The sequence below is a fragment of the Lactuca sativa genome, chromosome 1 (genome assembly GCF_002870075.4).
Source record: "Lactuca sativa cultivar Salinas chromosome 1, Lsat_Salinas_v11, whole genome shotgun sequence".
NCBI classification, from domain to species: Eukaryota; Viridiplantae; Streptophyta; class Magnoliopsida; order Asterales; family Asteraceae; genus Lactuca; species Lactuca sativa.
Genome location: NC_056623.2, coordinates 187516500 through 187532027, shown reverse-complemented (window position 1 = coordinate 187532027; position 15528 = coordinate 187516500). Strand labels below are relative to the sequence as shown.

General features: G+C 40.7%; 1 protein-coding gene across 1 annotated transcript; it reads right to left on the bottom strand.

Annotated features, from left to right (window-relative positions):
- Positions 1 to 1936: 1936 nt before the first annotated feature.
- LOC128128244 (telomere repeat-binding protein 3-like) lies at positions 1937 to 2969 on the bottom strand. The gene is made up of 3 exons (XM_052767137.1): positions 2350 to 2969; positions 2196 to 2257; positions 1937 to 2106 (listed from the first exon to the last, which is right to left on the bottom strand). The coding sequence occupies exons 1-3, from the start codon at positions 2523 to 2525 to the stop codon at positions 1937 to 1939; spliced, it is 408 nt and encodes a 135-aa protein (XP_052623097.1). The 5' UTR covers positions 2526 to 2969.
- Between the last annotated feature and the right edge of the window lie 12559 nt (positions 2970 to 15528).

Sequence of the window (15528 nt, the reverse complement as noted above, 5' to 3'; positions counted from 1 at the left end):
AACTGAACTCTGTTTTTCTCACACACCCACCAGAGATAAGAATTCGAGAGGTTTAATTTTGTATGAAATCCGTGTCAAAATTGATAGGAACTTTGTTCAAACCCTAAAAACAGGCGTATGTACACGAGCATGTGGTTCTTGATGAAACAAGAACTATAACCGAATTGCCACTGAAATAACAAAAGTGCATAATTGATGTATAAATATATATTATACCAACTTATGAGATGAAAATATGTTAAGGGATTAAGTAGAAGAAATTACCCAAGACCAAAAGAAAGAAGCTAGCTCAAACGCCATCTGCATACAGATTGATCATGAGTTATGAAGTTGTGTTATAGCCCTAAAAACAAACACTTTGTGGAAATGAAGAATCAAATGCAATAAATGCCCAACCTTCGATCCATGATAGCTTCAATGTTGTTATTTCTCATTTTCTTTTGTGCCTCCACATCAAAAGGGTCTGCATAAAGTAGCTCCTGTGTTTAAGAGTAATGACCAAACTTTTCTCATATTGTAAAGAAGACGCAACGACCAAACAAAATTGACTTAGTTTAAAAGTAAAGAAAAATGCATGTAGGGCTACAGTAGACTGAGAGAAAATGACTTACTTTAAGAATAAAGTAGCTCCATTCTTGGATCCGATACCACCAGGTACCAACAAAAAATTCAGAGAAACTTTTAAAAATCTATACATAATAGAAGCTTAATCGCACAAGAAGAAAATAATCAAATTCAATGGTTAACCTATAAATTAAAGAATATGAAAGAAGATAAACGTGGAAAATAAACAAATCAATTTGCCCTAATTCAAAGAAACAAGTAGACTGAGAGAAAATGTTATGTTTATTTCATTTATATTATTCTATAATAACTCCTGTTTATGAAAATAGTTATAAGAAGAATTAGGGAAATTCACATAGATAACTGCCTGGAAAAAAATCCATTATAACATTATAACAAACACTTGGAGTGTAGTAAGACGATAGAACTTACATAGTAGCTTCTTCAAGCATCCATGGAGGGTTTCGTATTAATTAAAATCAGATTACTTTCGAAAAAACAAAAAAATGAAGAGAAGAAAAAAGCCCTAAAACAAAATACAAATGATGAATGAAGAGATTTGAGGAGGTGAAGGCAGACATAAAGTGTCCTGTCTCGCCCGGTTGTTAGACGCATGCTAGAACCCTAGGGTTGTTTGACAACTATGAACAATTTCTATTGCAAAACTCCTGTTGTGATATGTATTTCATAGTATAAATCATTAAATAAGTGTTCTCTGCCATTGAAGATTATACTTTGTTATAGTTTCTTTTGATTTTAAACTTATATTCTTTAAGGGAGAAGGGGAGGAAGGGTGTTAATGGAATAACACAAATTAAAGCTATTTAAAAAAAACCACTTGCCTGGAAGATTATTTGAAAGGAATATCCATATATACCAGCATCTTTCTATCTTGACTTTCACTGTAAACAAACAGTCAAACAAGATGAAGTGAGAGCTATTATAATGCTTCTACTCAGCATATGTGTGTGTGTGTGTATATATATATATATATATATATATATATATATCCTTGTATGGCTTGCAAAGGAGTTCCAGTCAAAAGCAATCTGTGAGAGCTATTATAATGCTTCAACTCAGCATTTAACTTGCAAGAAGCATTTTTTATATGATGCCCTTCATCAATTATAAAATAATGCTAATGTATCTTGCTCAGTTTTGGCTTATCATGCTTGTTCAAGAGATACTCATAGGTTGTCAAAAGAACATTGAACTTTTGTTGAACTATCTTTTCCCTGCAGTGATGCAAATACTGTTTTAGACGACCAAAAAAGATGGGGAAATGAAATCACATCAATTGTTTTAGAAATACATTGTGTATTAACCAAGTACAAACGAATGATAACTACTTAAAAAAGATTGAGAAATGAAATCACATCAACTTTTCTTTACATTGTTGTCTTCTGATGTTTCCATTTTGATGTTGAGACCAATAAGCATGTGCTGCCAAGACCCAGTCAAGAAGCTCCTGTGAGACCGGCTCTCCCCTTCTTTGTTGAGGCGAAATGCTTGCTGTGTGAACCAAAGTTTTCCATTTATCTTGTTCATAAATCAAACCATTATTATTATATTATTCTTTTATCCAACTTAGTATATTTTAATTTATCATACTAAAATTATATTTCTTACCTTCAAGTCCACGTAAGTTCGATGGTTTGCATCATCAAAAGCACGCATTTTAACATCACGCCATCTGCAAATTTTTTACAAACAAATATTAGAATTGATAATAATAATAATAAATAAATAAATTTTTATTTTTTTTAATGTAAAAAAAACATAGACGTTCCAGCTCCAAGGGTCTCAACAGCTTCCACAAGCGCTTGTACTTCAGACACTGAAAAAGGTCTCCTGGTTCTTCTTTGTGAAAGTTGATATATTTTAATTGAATCTGCCACTTGTTCTCCTTCTTCTTCTTCACTTATTGCATTCACATGTTCTACTTCATTCTTCTCCAACATAGGACTAGGAGGTATCAACAATGGAGTTTCTTTCTGTATAGGAGATGAAGATGGAGATGGAGAAGAAGGCTCAGGTAAAGTAGGCTCCAATGTGAATCCTAAAGATTCAAGATTACATTTTTGGGAAATCCCTATTTGTTCCAAAAGATAGATCCCAAAAACAAAATTCCACTGAACTAAAAAATAAACAGAAAATAACTTGCATTGTTGCTAAGAAACAACCCCCGAACAGCATATAATTGTCCAAAAAAATATAACTATACCCTCTATACCAAAACAACTAGTCCAACTCAAGAAAGAAAAACAGAATTGGAACCAAAGATCCATAGAAAAATCCAACACAAAACATCCCAAATATTCCAGACCACAAAACTGGGACAAAAACTAGTCAAAAGGGTAAATATGTCCAAATCCCCCAAAAAAAATTGAATATAACTTCACAAATCCAGGTAAAACACAAAAAAAAAAAAAAATAACCCTATACTATTATTAACACTTACATTGTTATTTCGACCAATGGAAGCTCCCCAATGGATTCTGCAGAATCAAGTGCATTTTCAACAAGTTCTCTCACGGTACTGTCAAGCGATTTTCCAGGCTGAAACTCAAATACAACATATAATTATAAAATGTTAAATACATAACAACCATAAGGCCAACTAATTACCTTTGATGTTTTATAGTATGTGGTAATAGATCACATCATGTAAAGTTATGATGAATCATTCATAACAAAACAAACAAAACATATACTAGATTACACAATACAACTTTCGTTGTGAAACCCAGCAATGTTCTTATTCTCCGCAAAGAACTCAACAAGAGACTCTAAAAAAACCAATGGAGACTCTGAAAGAAACAGAACTTGAAATTAAACTACAATCAATACAATACCATCTCCTGGTATCGAGGTTGAACAAGATAAATACATTCAATTAAAATGAGAAGTGAAAAAGAAAAGAATTATTACTAGTCAATTCTTATGAAAATACCAAACGATTTTGTTATATCCTAATGTTATAAAACATGCCAATATATCTTCCGTTTAATTTACCTGTGATAGAATTGAGCTTACATGGCTATCCAATATATCCTCCATAAATATGTAATATGAAAAAAACTTGCATCCATAAGTTTAACCTTGATCGGAAGCATATAAGAAAGTATAGTATATTTGGAGCTTGTGAAATCAACTTTACCATAATCAACTTTACCAAAAGATTCGTTGTTTGCACCCCACCCTAAACTTGAGATGAAGTCAACCATTTGTGGTGGGCACTTCTAGCCTTGAACAACACCAAGCATTTATCATTCATTGGAGATGAAACCATAAACGAAATCAGGACCGGATCAACTGCATAAAGATATAAAAGATAGTTGTAAAACTGGAAGATGTTTGTTTAGGATAAGCAATAATAAGCTTTGAGAAGAGGCACTAACCAGGAAGATAACATAAATGAATCAAGGTGGCAATTCATCAAACAGTTGGTGTGCACAACCAAAATCTACGTAAAAATAGAATTCCTCTCCATCACAGAACAATCACCAAACATCATATCCTCAACATCCATTTACAAACATGAAGCGCCACCTCACAACCTCACATTCAATTTGAAAAAAAAAAAAGAAATAACAAGAATGAAGAAGAGGATGTAATCGAAGCAGAAAAGGAAAAATCAATACTTGCAGTTCTTGTAGTTCTTGGAGGTGCGATCGATTTCGATAAAGGAAATAGATGACCAGTGATTTTAGGTGACCTGGTTTGTCGATCGAAGTTTGAAGAGGGAAAAAGACATCTGATTGATTAAAGGGAAAAGGAAGGTACGAACTTTGGAGGTTGTGACTGTTGATCGATAATTAAGAAAGGAACGAGATGCAGGAAGGGTTTGAACATACCCTTTTTACGATCTCTTGTAAGTGTGGGAAGTTGCTGTGAGCTATGAATTATGTGAGGTCCGGTTCAAGCCCTAGTATCTTTATTTATTACGTGAAGATGGGCCATATGCGAAGATAAAAAGATGAAGACAGACCACATATGAAGAATTTTGGGTAAAGATATGGTTAGATCTGATTCAAAGCATATCTATAGGTATCAAAGTGGCCATGGAATTTGCAGAGTTTCATTAATTAGGTCATGGAAAAGAGAAGGGGTTTTCAGCTGGTAGAAGATGAGAATAAGGCGGGGGTTTTAACTTTTTGGGGTTTGATTTCCCCCCGTAGCTATTAAAGATGGAGAAGGCGCGTTTGATGAAAACTTTATAAAGCGACATGCATATACGACACGCCTTTTATGCTGAGTGCCCTCTGTGTTTTTATTTGTTTTGTTCTGACACTAATTTTAAGGGAACGCAATAATGCGTGATCTAAATCCTTAAAATTTTTGAAGAGATGACACTTTTTTAATGTCACTCTCTTTTGCGTTACATAAATCAGTGAGTGTCGTAGTTGCGCGTCGTAAAAGGGTCTTTTTCTTGTAGTGAATGTTGACATTTTCTGCAAAGAACACAAGACCAGTAATGACAAACAATATCAGTAAAAATGTTAAAGCAATGCCTATTCATAGGACAGAAGAAAAGAAGCATTCTAATGCGGAAGGTAAAACATAATTATAAAAAATAATAAATATTTGAATTATAATAATATTCTATTATATATGTTTTTTGGTTTTAATTTTTACTTGAATTATAGAAACATATTGTAACAGCCCGGAATTCCAGGTATCGTTATATTTATGATTTTTGGGTGTTTTAAGAGGGGACTCGGCGAGTTGGAGCTCAGACTCGCCGAGTAGGATCGCGGATCTAGTCGCGGGTTCGCGACTAGACTCGACGAGTCCGGATATGGACTCGGCGAGTCTGCGCTGTTTAGCGAAACCCTAACCGTCCAGGTTTGGGACATATATAAGGGGCCTTATGGCCGTCATTGTTCATCCTAGTCCTTTGAGAGAAACCCTAATTCGATTGTGAGCATCTGGAGCAAGGTAGAAGACCATTATTGATCTTGGAAGTGTTATTTTGCAAGGAGGAGGAGGCTTGGTTAAGGGAACAGCAAGAGAAGCCACATTCTGAGGATTGGGGACACAGAGCAACGTTATTCAGGTAATATTTTCGAGTTGCATTCTGCTATGTTGATGTGTATATAGATTTAGGGTTTATTGAACCCTTTTGTGGCTAGATTGAGTGTCTCCTTAGTCCCCTAAGCGATTGGAACCCTATATTGGGACCCTTGGAAGTCCAGAATGTCCCATGCCTGAGCATTTCGGGAATCAATGGAGGTTTTGGATTGGAATCCTTATGCCTTAGGTCAAAACGTAAATTATGAGTCATGGGGTGTATTATGAGCACCGAAATGAGGGCTTTACGTGATGAACCAGTTTAGGAAGGCCAGACCTGTGAATTGTCGGAGCAGATCTGACCTTAGGAAGCAGTTTGAGCGGTTGCATGGCATGGACTCGCCGAGTCCGATGAACAGACTCGGCGAGTAGCTTGAAGATTAACTGGGACTCGTCGAGTTGTTCTTCAGACTCGGCGAGTTGAGTCGGGGTGGCCCCGCGATTCTTCCAGGAGGAACTCGTCGAGTCAGGGGGAGACTCGACGTGTAGAAAAGGGAATCTTAGAGAATTGGTGAGAACGTGTAGACTTGCCGAGTCGCCCTAGCACTCGCCGAGTCCGGTCAAAGTTGACCGTTGACCAGAGTGGACATGTGTTGACTTCTTAGGGATAGTCAACATTAGAGATATAAAGTGTTAACTAGGGACATTATGATGTTATAGGAGGATTAGAGCTCGGAGAGTCGGGCACGAGGGATTCCCAGGTAGTGAGATATCGAGACACGCGAGGTGAGTCTTCTCACTATACTTTACCTTGAGTAGGTAACCAGAGTATATGATAGAGTATTTGTATGCTATGTATGTTATGTGTTGCACTGCATTCTTCTATGTGATTTATGCTATGCTTGTTTACAGAGTTAGAACCTGAGGGTTCACAGAGTATGGGTGCACGGACCTACAGAGTTATAGCCTCGAGTGGCTAATATGTATTATATGGTATTTTGGGGAACTCACTAAGCTTTATGCTTACAGTGTTGGTGTTATTTGTCTCAGGTACTAGTGAGGATCGCGGGAAGGCGCCGGCCTGATCAGTGCACACATGCGGGATTTTTACATTATGTGATCTTGGGGTTTTTATATATGTTATGAAATGAATTACAAACAATGATGTTTTTATGAATATTAAATGAAGTTTGTCTTTATTAAATGCGAAAAATTATTTTTAAATTCGTGATGTTACAATTTGGTATCAGAGCCTTGGTTTGAGGGATTCGAGTACACCTTCGGGCGTATTTGAACTCAAACTGAGGATTTGAGATGTAATTTTCAAAAGATTAAAAGATTTTTGAAAAGACGCAGAGCAAGAGATGTGTGTACGATCAGTCCGCGCCTGAATGGTGATTTCCCAAAATACCCTTACATTATGTGATGTTAATATTGATATGATGTATCTGCATGCTAGAGTAGGCTAGGCATTGCTACTAGGAATAGATTGGCCTGATTTGTGATGCCTTAGTCTAGGGAGAGGTGAGCTGCTATGAGATGCTTGAGAGTGAGTAGGTAGCAGCGAGGGACTTATGATAGATATATTAGAGAGTGGTCTACGCATGATAGAGTACTTGAGACCTGGAATCCGAAGAGGAGGAATTGGAGTATATTCTGGTGCGGTGCGGACAGTAGTATTGGGCCCGTACTACTGGAAGCACCGGAGCGGGGTGCAGCCCAAGTAAGAATCTTTGGAATGCCAAGAATCAGGGAGGAAAGAGTTGACGAGTGTGAGTGTGTTCGTGGGGATTCTAAATTTATTGTATGTCGTATTTCAGCGGTAGATCATGGTGAGGACACGTTTCACGTCCGAGAGCAGTGGTACCAGTGAGGAGGATATCCGCCGGATCATCCAGGAGGAGGTAGCTGCAGCCATCAGGGCCGAGATTCCAGAGATGTTTGGGTCCATAAAGACCACACTGATTGAGACGTTCGACGAGTGTTATGCCGCTCTTACTGAGGCTGCTGCTGCAGCGGCTACCGCAGCGGTGACTGCTGCAAGTCCGCAGGGTGGGGACGCGTTACTATTCCGGGAATTCAGCAACACAAAACCACCAGAGTTCGATGGGAACCCGGGTCCGGTGGCAGCAATGAGGTGGATATCTGATATTGAGGGGTGCTTCTTCACTTGCTCGTCTCCTGAGCATTTGAAGGTCCGATTCGCGTTGAACCAGCTTCGCTTGGGAGCGAAGGACTGGTGGAAGTTTGCAACGGCGCATTATACGCCTGTCGAGCTTTCTGCGGTGACCTGGGAGAGGTTCACCACCATGTTTCGAGATGAGTACGTTCTCCAGGTGGAGAGGGAGCGTTTAGCACAGGAGTTTCTGACCCTCAATCAGGGTACTGAGTCTGTTACAACAATCACGAGGATGTTCCACGAGAGGGCGATGTTCTGCCCTGAGCACGTGCCCACTGAGCAGGCACGTATGAGCCGCTACTTGAGCGTCTTGAGGCGGGATATTCAGGAGTTTGCTGCAAACTCCTCGTACCGGACATTTGCCGAGCTTTAGGCAAATGACCGGAAGAGGGAGATCGAGCTTGAGACTCAGGCCAGGGAGGAGGCGGAGTCTCATGGGAGGGATCGGCGACCGGCACAGTCGCAGCCGGACGCCAAGCGGGCCAAGCCTGCTGATCGCAGACCAGGGAGCCAGAAGGGCCGCACTTGTGGAAAGTGCGGCAAGGGGCATGACGGAGTTTGCCGAACGGGGTCTTGCTACAAATGTGGCAAGGAGGGGCACATGGCCAAGGACTGCCCCAAGGGATTTGCAGTGTGCTTTCACTGTAACCAGACTGGACACCGGAAGGCTGAGTGTCCGCAGCTGCGCGGAGCACCTCAGGGATCTGCTCCTGTCGCCATCAGAGCTACAGAGAGTCGGCCTATGAAGATTGAGGCACCGAGAGCTCGAGGGAGAGCCTTCCAGCTGACTGCGGAGGAAGTCCGCGCTGCGCCCGATGTGGTGGCTGGTACGTTTCCTTTCATGTATTTATATTGATGTTGAAATATTATGCTTATATTAGGTTATGCGTAGGTACCTTCCTTGTGAATTCTGTGCCTGCTTTAGTGTTATTTGACTCGGGTGCGAGTCGGTCTTTTGTATCTCTGGCCTTTAGTCAGCATATCAGTGCTAGTCGTGAGGCATTGAGTCAGCCTCTGAGAGTTTCCATAGCTGATGATAGAGTGATTTGTGCCACGGGGGTTTTCCGGGGATGTGTGTTAGAGATTTTTGGGGTTGAGTTTCCGATTGACCTAATTCCTATCGCAATGGGTGACGTCTGTGTCATTGTGGGCATGGACTGGTTGAGCCGATTCAGCGCAGTCATCGACTGCGAGCGTCAGCTGGTGACTATACGAGACCTTAGTGGGGGAGTTCTTTCGGTGTACGGCGAGGGTACGCGTTCGGGATCAGCCTTTTGTTCGGCCGCCAGAGCGAGGCAGTGTCTACAGCAGGGCTGTAAGGGTTTTGTGGCGTACGTGATGGATACGCGAGCGACTTCCGAGAGATCGAGTTCAGTTGAGGAGGTACCGGTGGTGCGTGAGTTTCCAGATGTCTTTCCCGAGGAGCTGCCAGGAGTACCTCTTGTGAGGCAAGTGGAGTTTGGTATTGATTTGATTCCGGGAGCCGCGCCTATCGCTAAGGTGCCTTATCGTCTTGCACCTCCAGAGATGCAAGAGTTATCCTCGCAGCTTCAGGAGTTGCTGGGAAAGGGATTCATTCGGCCGAGCAGCTCGCCGTGGGGAGCACCTATTCTGTTCGTCAAGAAGAAGGATGGTTCACACCGGATGTGCATTGATTACCGGGAGTTGAACAAGTTGACGGTCAAGAACCGTTACCCGTTACCGAGGATCGATGATTTATTCGATCAGTTGCAGGGAGCATCTTGGTTTTCCAAGATCGATCTGAGGTCGGGGTACCATCAGGTGAGAGTGCGGGATGAGGACGTCCAGAAGACAGCGTTTAGGACGCGATATGGGCATTATGAGTTTGTGGTGATGCCTTTCAGGCTCACCAATGCCCCGGTTGTGTTCATGGATCTCATGAACAGGGTATGCAGGCCGATGTTGGATCGGTCAGTGATTGTATTTATCGATGATATTCTAGTGTATTCGAGATCTAGAGAGCAGCATGAGGAACATTTGAGGGAGGTCCTTGGGGTTTTGAGATCGGAGAAGCTTTATGCAAAGTTCTCCAAGTGTGACTTCTGGTTGCGGGAGGTCCAATTCCTAGGACATGTTGTTAATCAGGAAGGGATATTGGTCGATCCGGCCAAGGTTGAGGCGGTGATGAGTTGGGAGGTGCCAAAGTCACCCTCTGAGATCAGGAGTTTCCTTGGATTGGCAGGGTATTATCGGAGATTTATTAAGGACTTCTCCAGAATTGCAGTGCCACTCACTAGATTGACCCGAAAGGGGGTTGCATTCTCATGGGGACCCGAGCAGCAGACCTCTTTTGAGACACTTCGCCAGAGATTGTGCGAAGCCCTGGTGTTAGCTCTCCCGGAAGGGATGGAGGATTTTGTAGTTTATTGTGATGCATCTATTTCGGGGTTGGGTGCAGTTCTGATGCAAAGAGGGCATGTAATAGCATATGCATCGAGGCAGCTGAAGCCTCACGAGACGAGATATCCCACGCATGATCTAGAGCTGGGGGCGGTAGTGTTCGCCCTCAAGATTTGGCGTCATTACTTGTATGGGTTCGTTGCACGATATATACGGACCATAAGAGTTTGAAGTACTTGATGGACCAGCCCAACCTAAACATGCGTCAGAGGAGGTGGTTGGATGTGGTCAAGGATTATGATTGCGAGATTCTGTACCACTCGGGCAAAGCTAATGTGGTAGCAGATGCGTTGAGCCGTAAGGGGGAGAGCACTCCACTACGAAATGTATGTTTGAGGTTAACCGTGATAGCTCCAGTACTGGATGCCATTCGTGGGGCACAGTCTGAGGCTATGCAACCGGAGATGCAGAAGAGGGAACGGGTCGTTGGTTTGGTTTCAGAGTTCGTTACTGATGTTCGAGGGTTGATGACCTTTCAGGGTCGGATTTGGGTACCGTTTGTGGGCGGTACGCGTACTACTTTGATGGAGGAGGCACATCGATCGAAATTCTCGATCCATCCCGGGGCTACAAAGATGTATTTGGATTTGAGGAGAGAATATTGGTGGCCCTGCATGAAGAGGGACGTCGCGTGGTTTGTCGAGAGGTGCTTGACCTGCCGTAGGGTTAAGGCCGAGCACCAGAGACCGCATAGCAAGTTGCAGCCATTGGAGGTTCCCGAGTGGAAGTGGGAACAGATCACTATGGATTTGATCACCAAATTGCCGAGGACTGCCAGAGGAGTTGATGCAATTTGGGTGATTGTAGACAGATTGACGAAGAGCGCTCACTTCCTTGCCATTAGTGAGAGTTCTTCAGCAGAGAAATTGGCGGAGGTGTATGTGAGAGAAGTAGTATCTCGGCATGGGGTGCCGATCTCGATTGTTTCAGATCATGATGTGCGTTTCACTTCTAGGTTCTGGAAGAAATTTCATGAGGAGTTGGGTACTAGATTGCATTTTAGTACCGCATATCATCCCCAAACAGACGGTCAGAGTGAGCGGACGATTCAGACGCTCGAGGACATGCTTCGGGCGTGTGTGTTGGATTTTGGGGGTAGCTGGGATGCGTATTTACCCTTGGCAGAGTTTTCCTACAACAACAGCCATCATTCGAGCATTGGTATGCCACCCTTTGAGCTGTTGTATGGTAGGAGGTGTCGGACCCCCATTTGCTGGGGAGAGGTGGGACAGAGAGTGATGGGCAGTACAGAGATCGTGCTTCAGACGACAGAGCAGATTCAGCAGGTTAGACAGAGGTTATTGACCGCCCAGAGCCGACAGAAAAGTTATGCAGACAGACGCCGGTCCGAGCTTGAGTTTCAGGTCGGCGACTTCGTACTCCTAAAGGTCTCTCCTTGGAAAGGAGTGATTTGATTCAGGAAGAGGGGCAAGTTGGGGCCCCGGTATATTGGGCCTTTTCGTGTGATTGCGAGGGTAGGACGGGTGGCCTACCGTTTGGAGTTGCCAACGGAATTGAGACAGATCCACGACACTTTTCATGTGTCGCAATTGAGAAAGTGTATAGCCGATGAGTCGGCAGTGGTTCCATTAGAGGACATTCAGGTGGATGCGAGCCTGAATTATGCCGAGAGACCAGTGGCCATCAGAGATCGGAAGATCAAGGTTCTGAGGAATAAGGAGATACCTCTGGTGTTAGTTCAGTGGCAGCACCGGAAGGGATCGGAAATGACCTGGGAGCCGGAGCATGAGATGCGGGAGCAGCATCCGGAGCTATTTTCAGAGTGAGACTTCGAGGGCGAAGTCTAGTCCTAGTGGGGGAGAGTTGTAACAGCCTGAAATTCCAGGTATAGTTATATTTATGATTTTTGGGTGTTTTAAGAGGGGACTCGGCGAGTTGGAGCTCAGACACGCCGAGTAGGATCGTGGATCTGGTCGTGGGTTCACGACTGGACTCGACGAGTCCGGATATGGACTCGGCGAGTCTGCGCTGTTTAGCGAAACCCTAACCGTCCAGGTTTGGGACATATATAAGGGGCCTTATGGCCGTCATTGTTCATCCTAGTCCTTTGAGAGAAACCCTAATTCGATTGTGAGCATCTGGAGCAAGGTAGAAGACCATTATTGATCTTGGAAGTGTTATTTTGCAAGGAGGAGGAGGCTTGGTTAAGGGAACAGCAAGAGAAGCCACATTCTGAGGATTGGGGACACAGAGCAACGTTATTCAGGTAATATTTTCGAGTTGCATTCTGCTATGTTGATGTGTATATAGATTTAGGGTTTATTGAACCCTTTTGTGGCTAGATTGAGTGTCTCCTTAGTCCCCTAAGCGATTGGAACCCTATATTGGGACCCTTGGAAGTCCAGAATGTCCCATGCCTGAGCATTTCGGGAATCAATGGAGGTTTTGGATTGGAATCCTTATGCCTTAGGTCAAAACGTAAATTATGAGTCATGGGGTGTATTATGAGCACCGAAATGAGGGCTTTACGTGATGAACCAGTTTAGGAAGGCCAGACCTGTGAATTGTTGGAGCAGATCTGACCTTAGGAAGCAGTTTGAGCGGTTGCATGGCATGGACTCGCCGAGTCCGATGAACAGACTCGACGAGTAGCTTGAAGATTAACTGGGACTCGTCGAGTTGTTCTTCAGACTCGGCGAGTTGAGTCGGGGTGGCCCCGCGATTCTTCCAGGAGGAACTCGTCGAGTCAGGAGGGAGACTCGACGTGTAGAAAAGGGAATCTTAGAGAATTAATGAGAACGTGTAGACTCGCCGAGTCGCCCTAGCACTCGCCGAGTCTGGTCAAAGTTGACCATTGATCGTTGACCGTTGACCAGAGTGGACCTGTGTTGACTTCTTAGGGATAGTCAACATTAGAGATATAAAGTGTTAACTAGGGACATTATGATGTTATAGGAGGATTAGAGCTCGGAGAATCGGGCACGAGGGATTCCCAGGTTGTGAGATATCGAGTACGCGAGGTGAGTCTTCTCACTATACTTTACCTTGAGTAGGTAACCAGAGTATATGATAGAGTATTTGTATGCTATGTATGTTATGTGTTGCACTGCATTCTTCTATGTGATTTATGCTATGCTTGTTTACAGAGTTAGAACCTGAGGGTTCACAGAGTATGGGTGCACGGATCCACAGAGTTATAGCCTCGAGTGGCTAATATGTATTATATGGTATTTTGGGGAACTCACTAAGCTTTATGCTTACAGTGTTGGTGTTATTTGTCTCAGGTACTAGTGAGGATCGCAGGAAGGCGTCGGCCTGATCAGTGCACACATGCGGGATTTTTACATTATGTGATCTTGGGGTTTTTATATATGTTATGAAATGAATTACAAACAATGATGTTTTTATGAATATTAAATGAAGTTTGTCTTTATTAAATGCGAAAAATTATTTTTAAATTCGTGGTGTTACACATATGTAACAAAAAAAATTCAAAACAAATTATTTGATCTTCAAAGAACAGAAGAAATGAAAAAAAAGTTAAAGTAAAAATCAAACTATCAAAACTATAAATAATAGCTTACAGTGTGGGTGCACAATAATGATTTTATTTTAAGTTGTCAATCTATGATACATACATAGTACATACACATGTACATATATATCTATGTACGTATGTAGATACATAAGTACATTCACAGTTTAAATGTATGTAGGTATGCACGTATGTATATATGCAGGTATGTACATATGTGCATATGTATATATGTAACTATGTACATACATACGTACATATGTATATTCACACTTTAAATGTATGTATGTACATACGTACATAAATACATAAGTATATTCACAGTTTAAATATATATATATATATATATATATATATATATATATAATGTATGTACAATCTATGTATATACATACGTATGTACGTATGTGTATGTATGTACATATGTATATTTACAATTTAAATTTATATACATACATACATATGTATAATCATAGTTTATATGTATGTATGTACATACATACATACACTCATATGCACATTCACTGTTTAAATGTACGTAAATACGTACATATGTACGTATGTACATATGTATATGTATGTATGTACATACATGCATATGTATGTACAATATATTTACATAAGTTTAAACATCTTAAAACTTCTACTGAGAATTGTTTCTTTTTTTAATAACATCTTAAACTGTGAACATACTTCAAATTATTTTAATTTAATTCAATTATACATCTTTACAAATTGTAGAATCAGACAATGGATCATCAGATAATGACATGAGGATGACATTGGTTGTTGTATAAAACAAAGACGAAGAGGATGCACATAATTACAAATTCACAAAAAAAACCAACAAGGATAAGAAAACAAATAGCAAGAAAGAAGAGTGCAAATGAGATGGAAAGAACAACTAGAAGAACAAGGTCTCAAACATCTAGCAAAAAAGATGAAGAAACGCAAGGTATAACAAAATTCTTAAAATAAATATTTGTTGATAAAATGTCTTATTAGATATTACTAAAATTGTAATATGTGTTTATAGTTAAAAAAATACAAGGAAAAGAAAGACAAGCACAAAGGAAGAAGATAGTGTACAAAAAGATACTACAGAAGATGAAACTGAAGGTATTAACAATCAATATATATATATATATATATATATATATATATAATTTTGAATAGTACTTTTTTTTAATCTTATTAGCAAAATCAAGAAAGAAAAGAGGGAGAAAGAAGAAAATTACAGAAGATGGTGATAGTAGAGAAGATGAAACGGAAGGTATATATATATATATATATATATATATATATATATATATCATATAAAATATTTTTTTTGAATCTTATTAGCACAACAAAGAAAGAAAAGAGATAGAAAGAAGAAAGTTAAAGAAGATGATGATAACGATGATGAAAAGATTCCACCATTGAGAACAAGAGTCACAACAAAAGCATTGTACACTACTATTAGATCACTAAGTAGGGAGCAGAAAGCATGTTTAGAAACATTAGGTTTCAAGGCAATCTCAGAAACATCACTGGATACCATTCCATTAATTATATGACATTTTTTGTTGAAAGATATAACCTAACTTCTAACTGCATTGATTTAAAGGACATACAATTGAGAATCAATGAATAAAAAATTCATCAGATACTTGGAATACCGAAGACATGAATAGATTTATCTACTGTGAATGAGGGTGAGGAAGAAAATGAGGTCATTGTCCAATGGAAACAACAACATCCTTATGTAACAAAATCACAACAAACTCTTTGTGAACTTATAGAAGCCTCGAAAGTTGCAGATGAAATGTTTGTGTTAAATTTCATTACATTCGTTTGTGAATACAATGATACA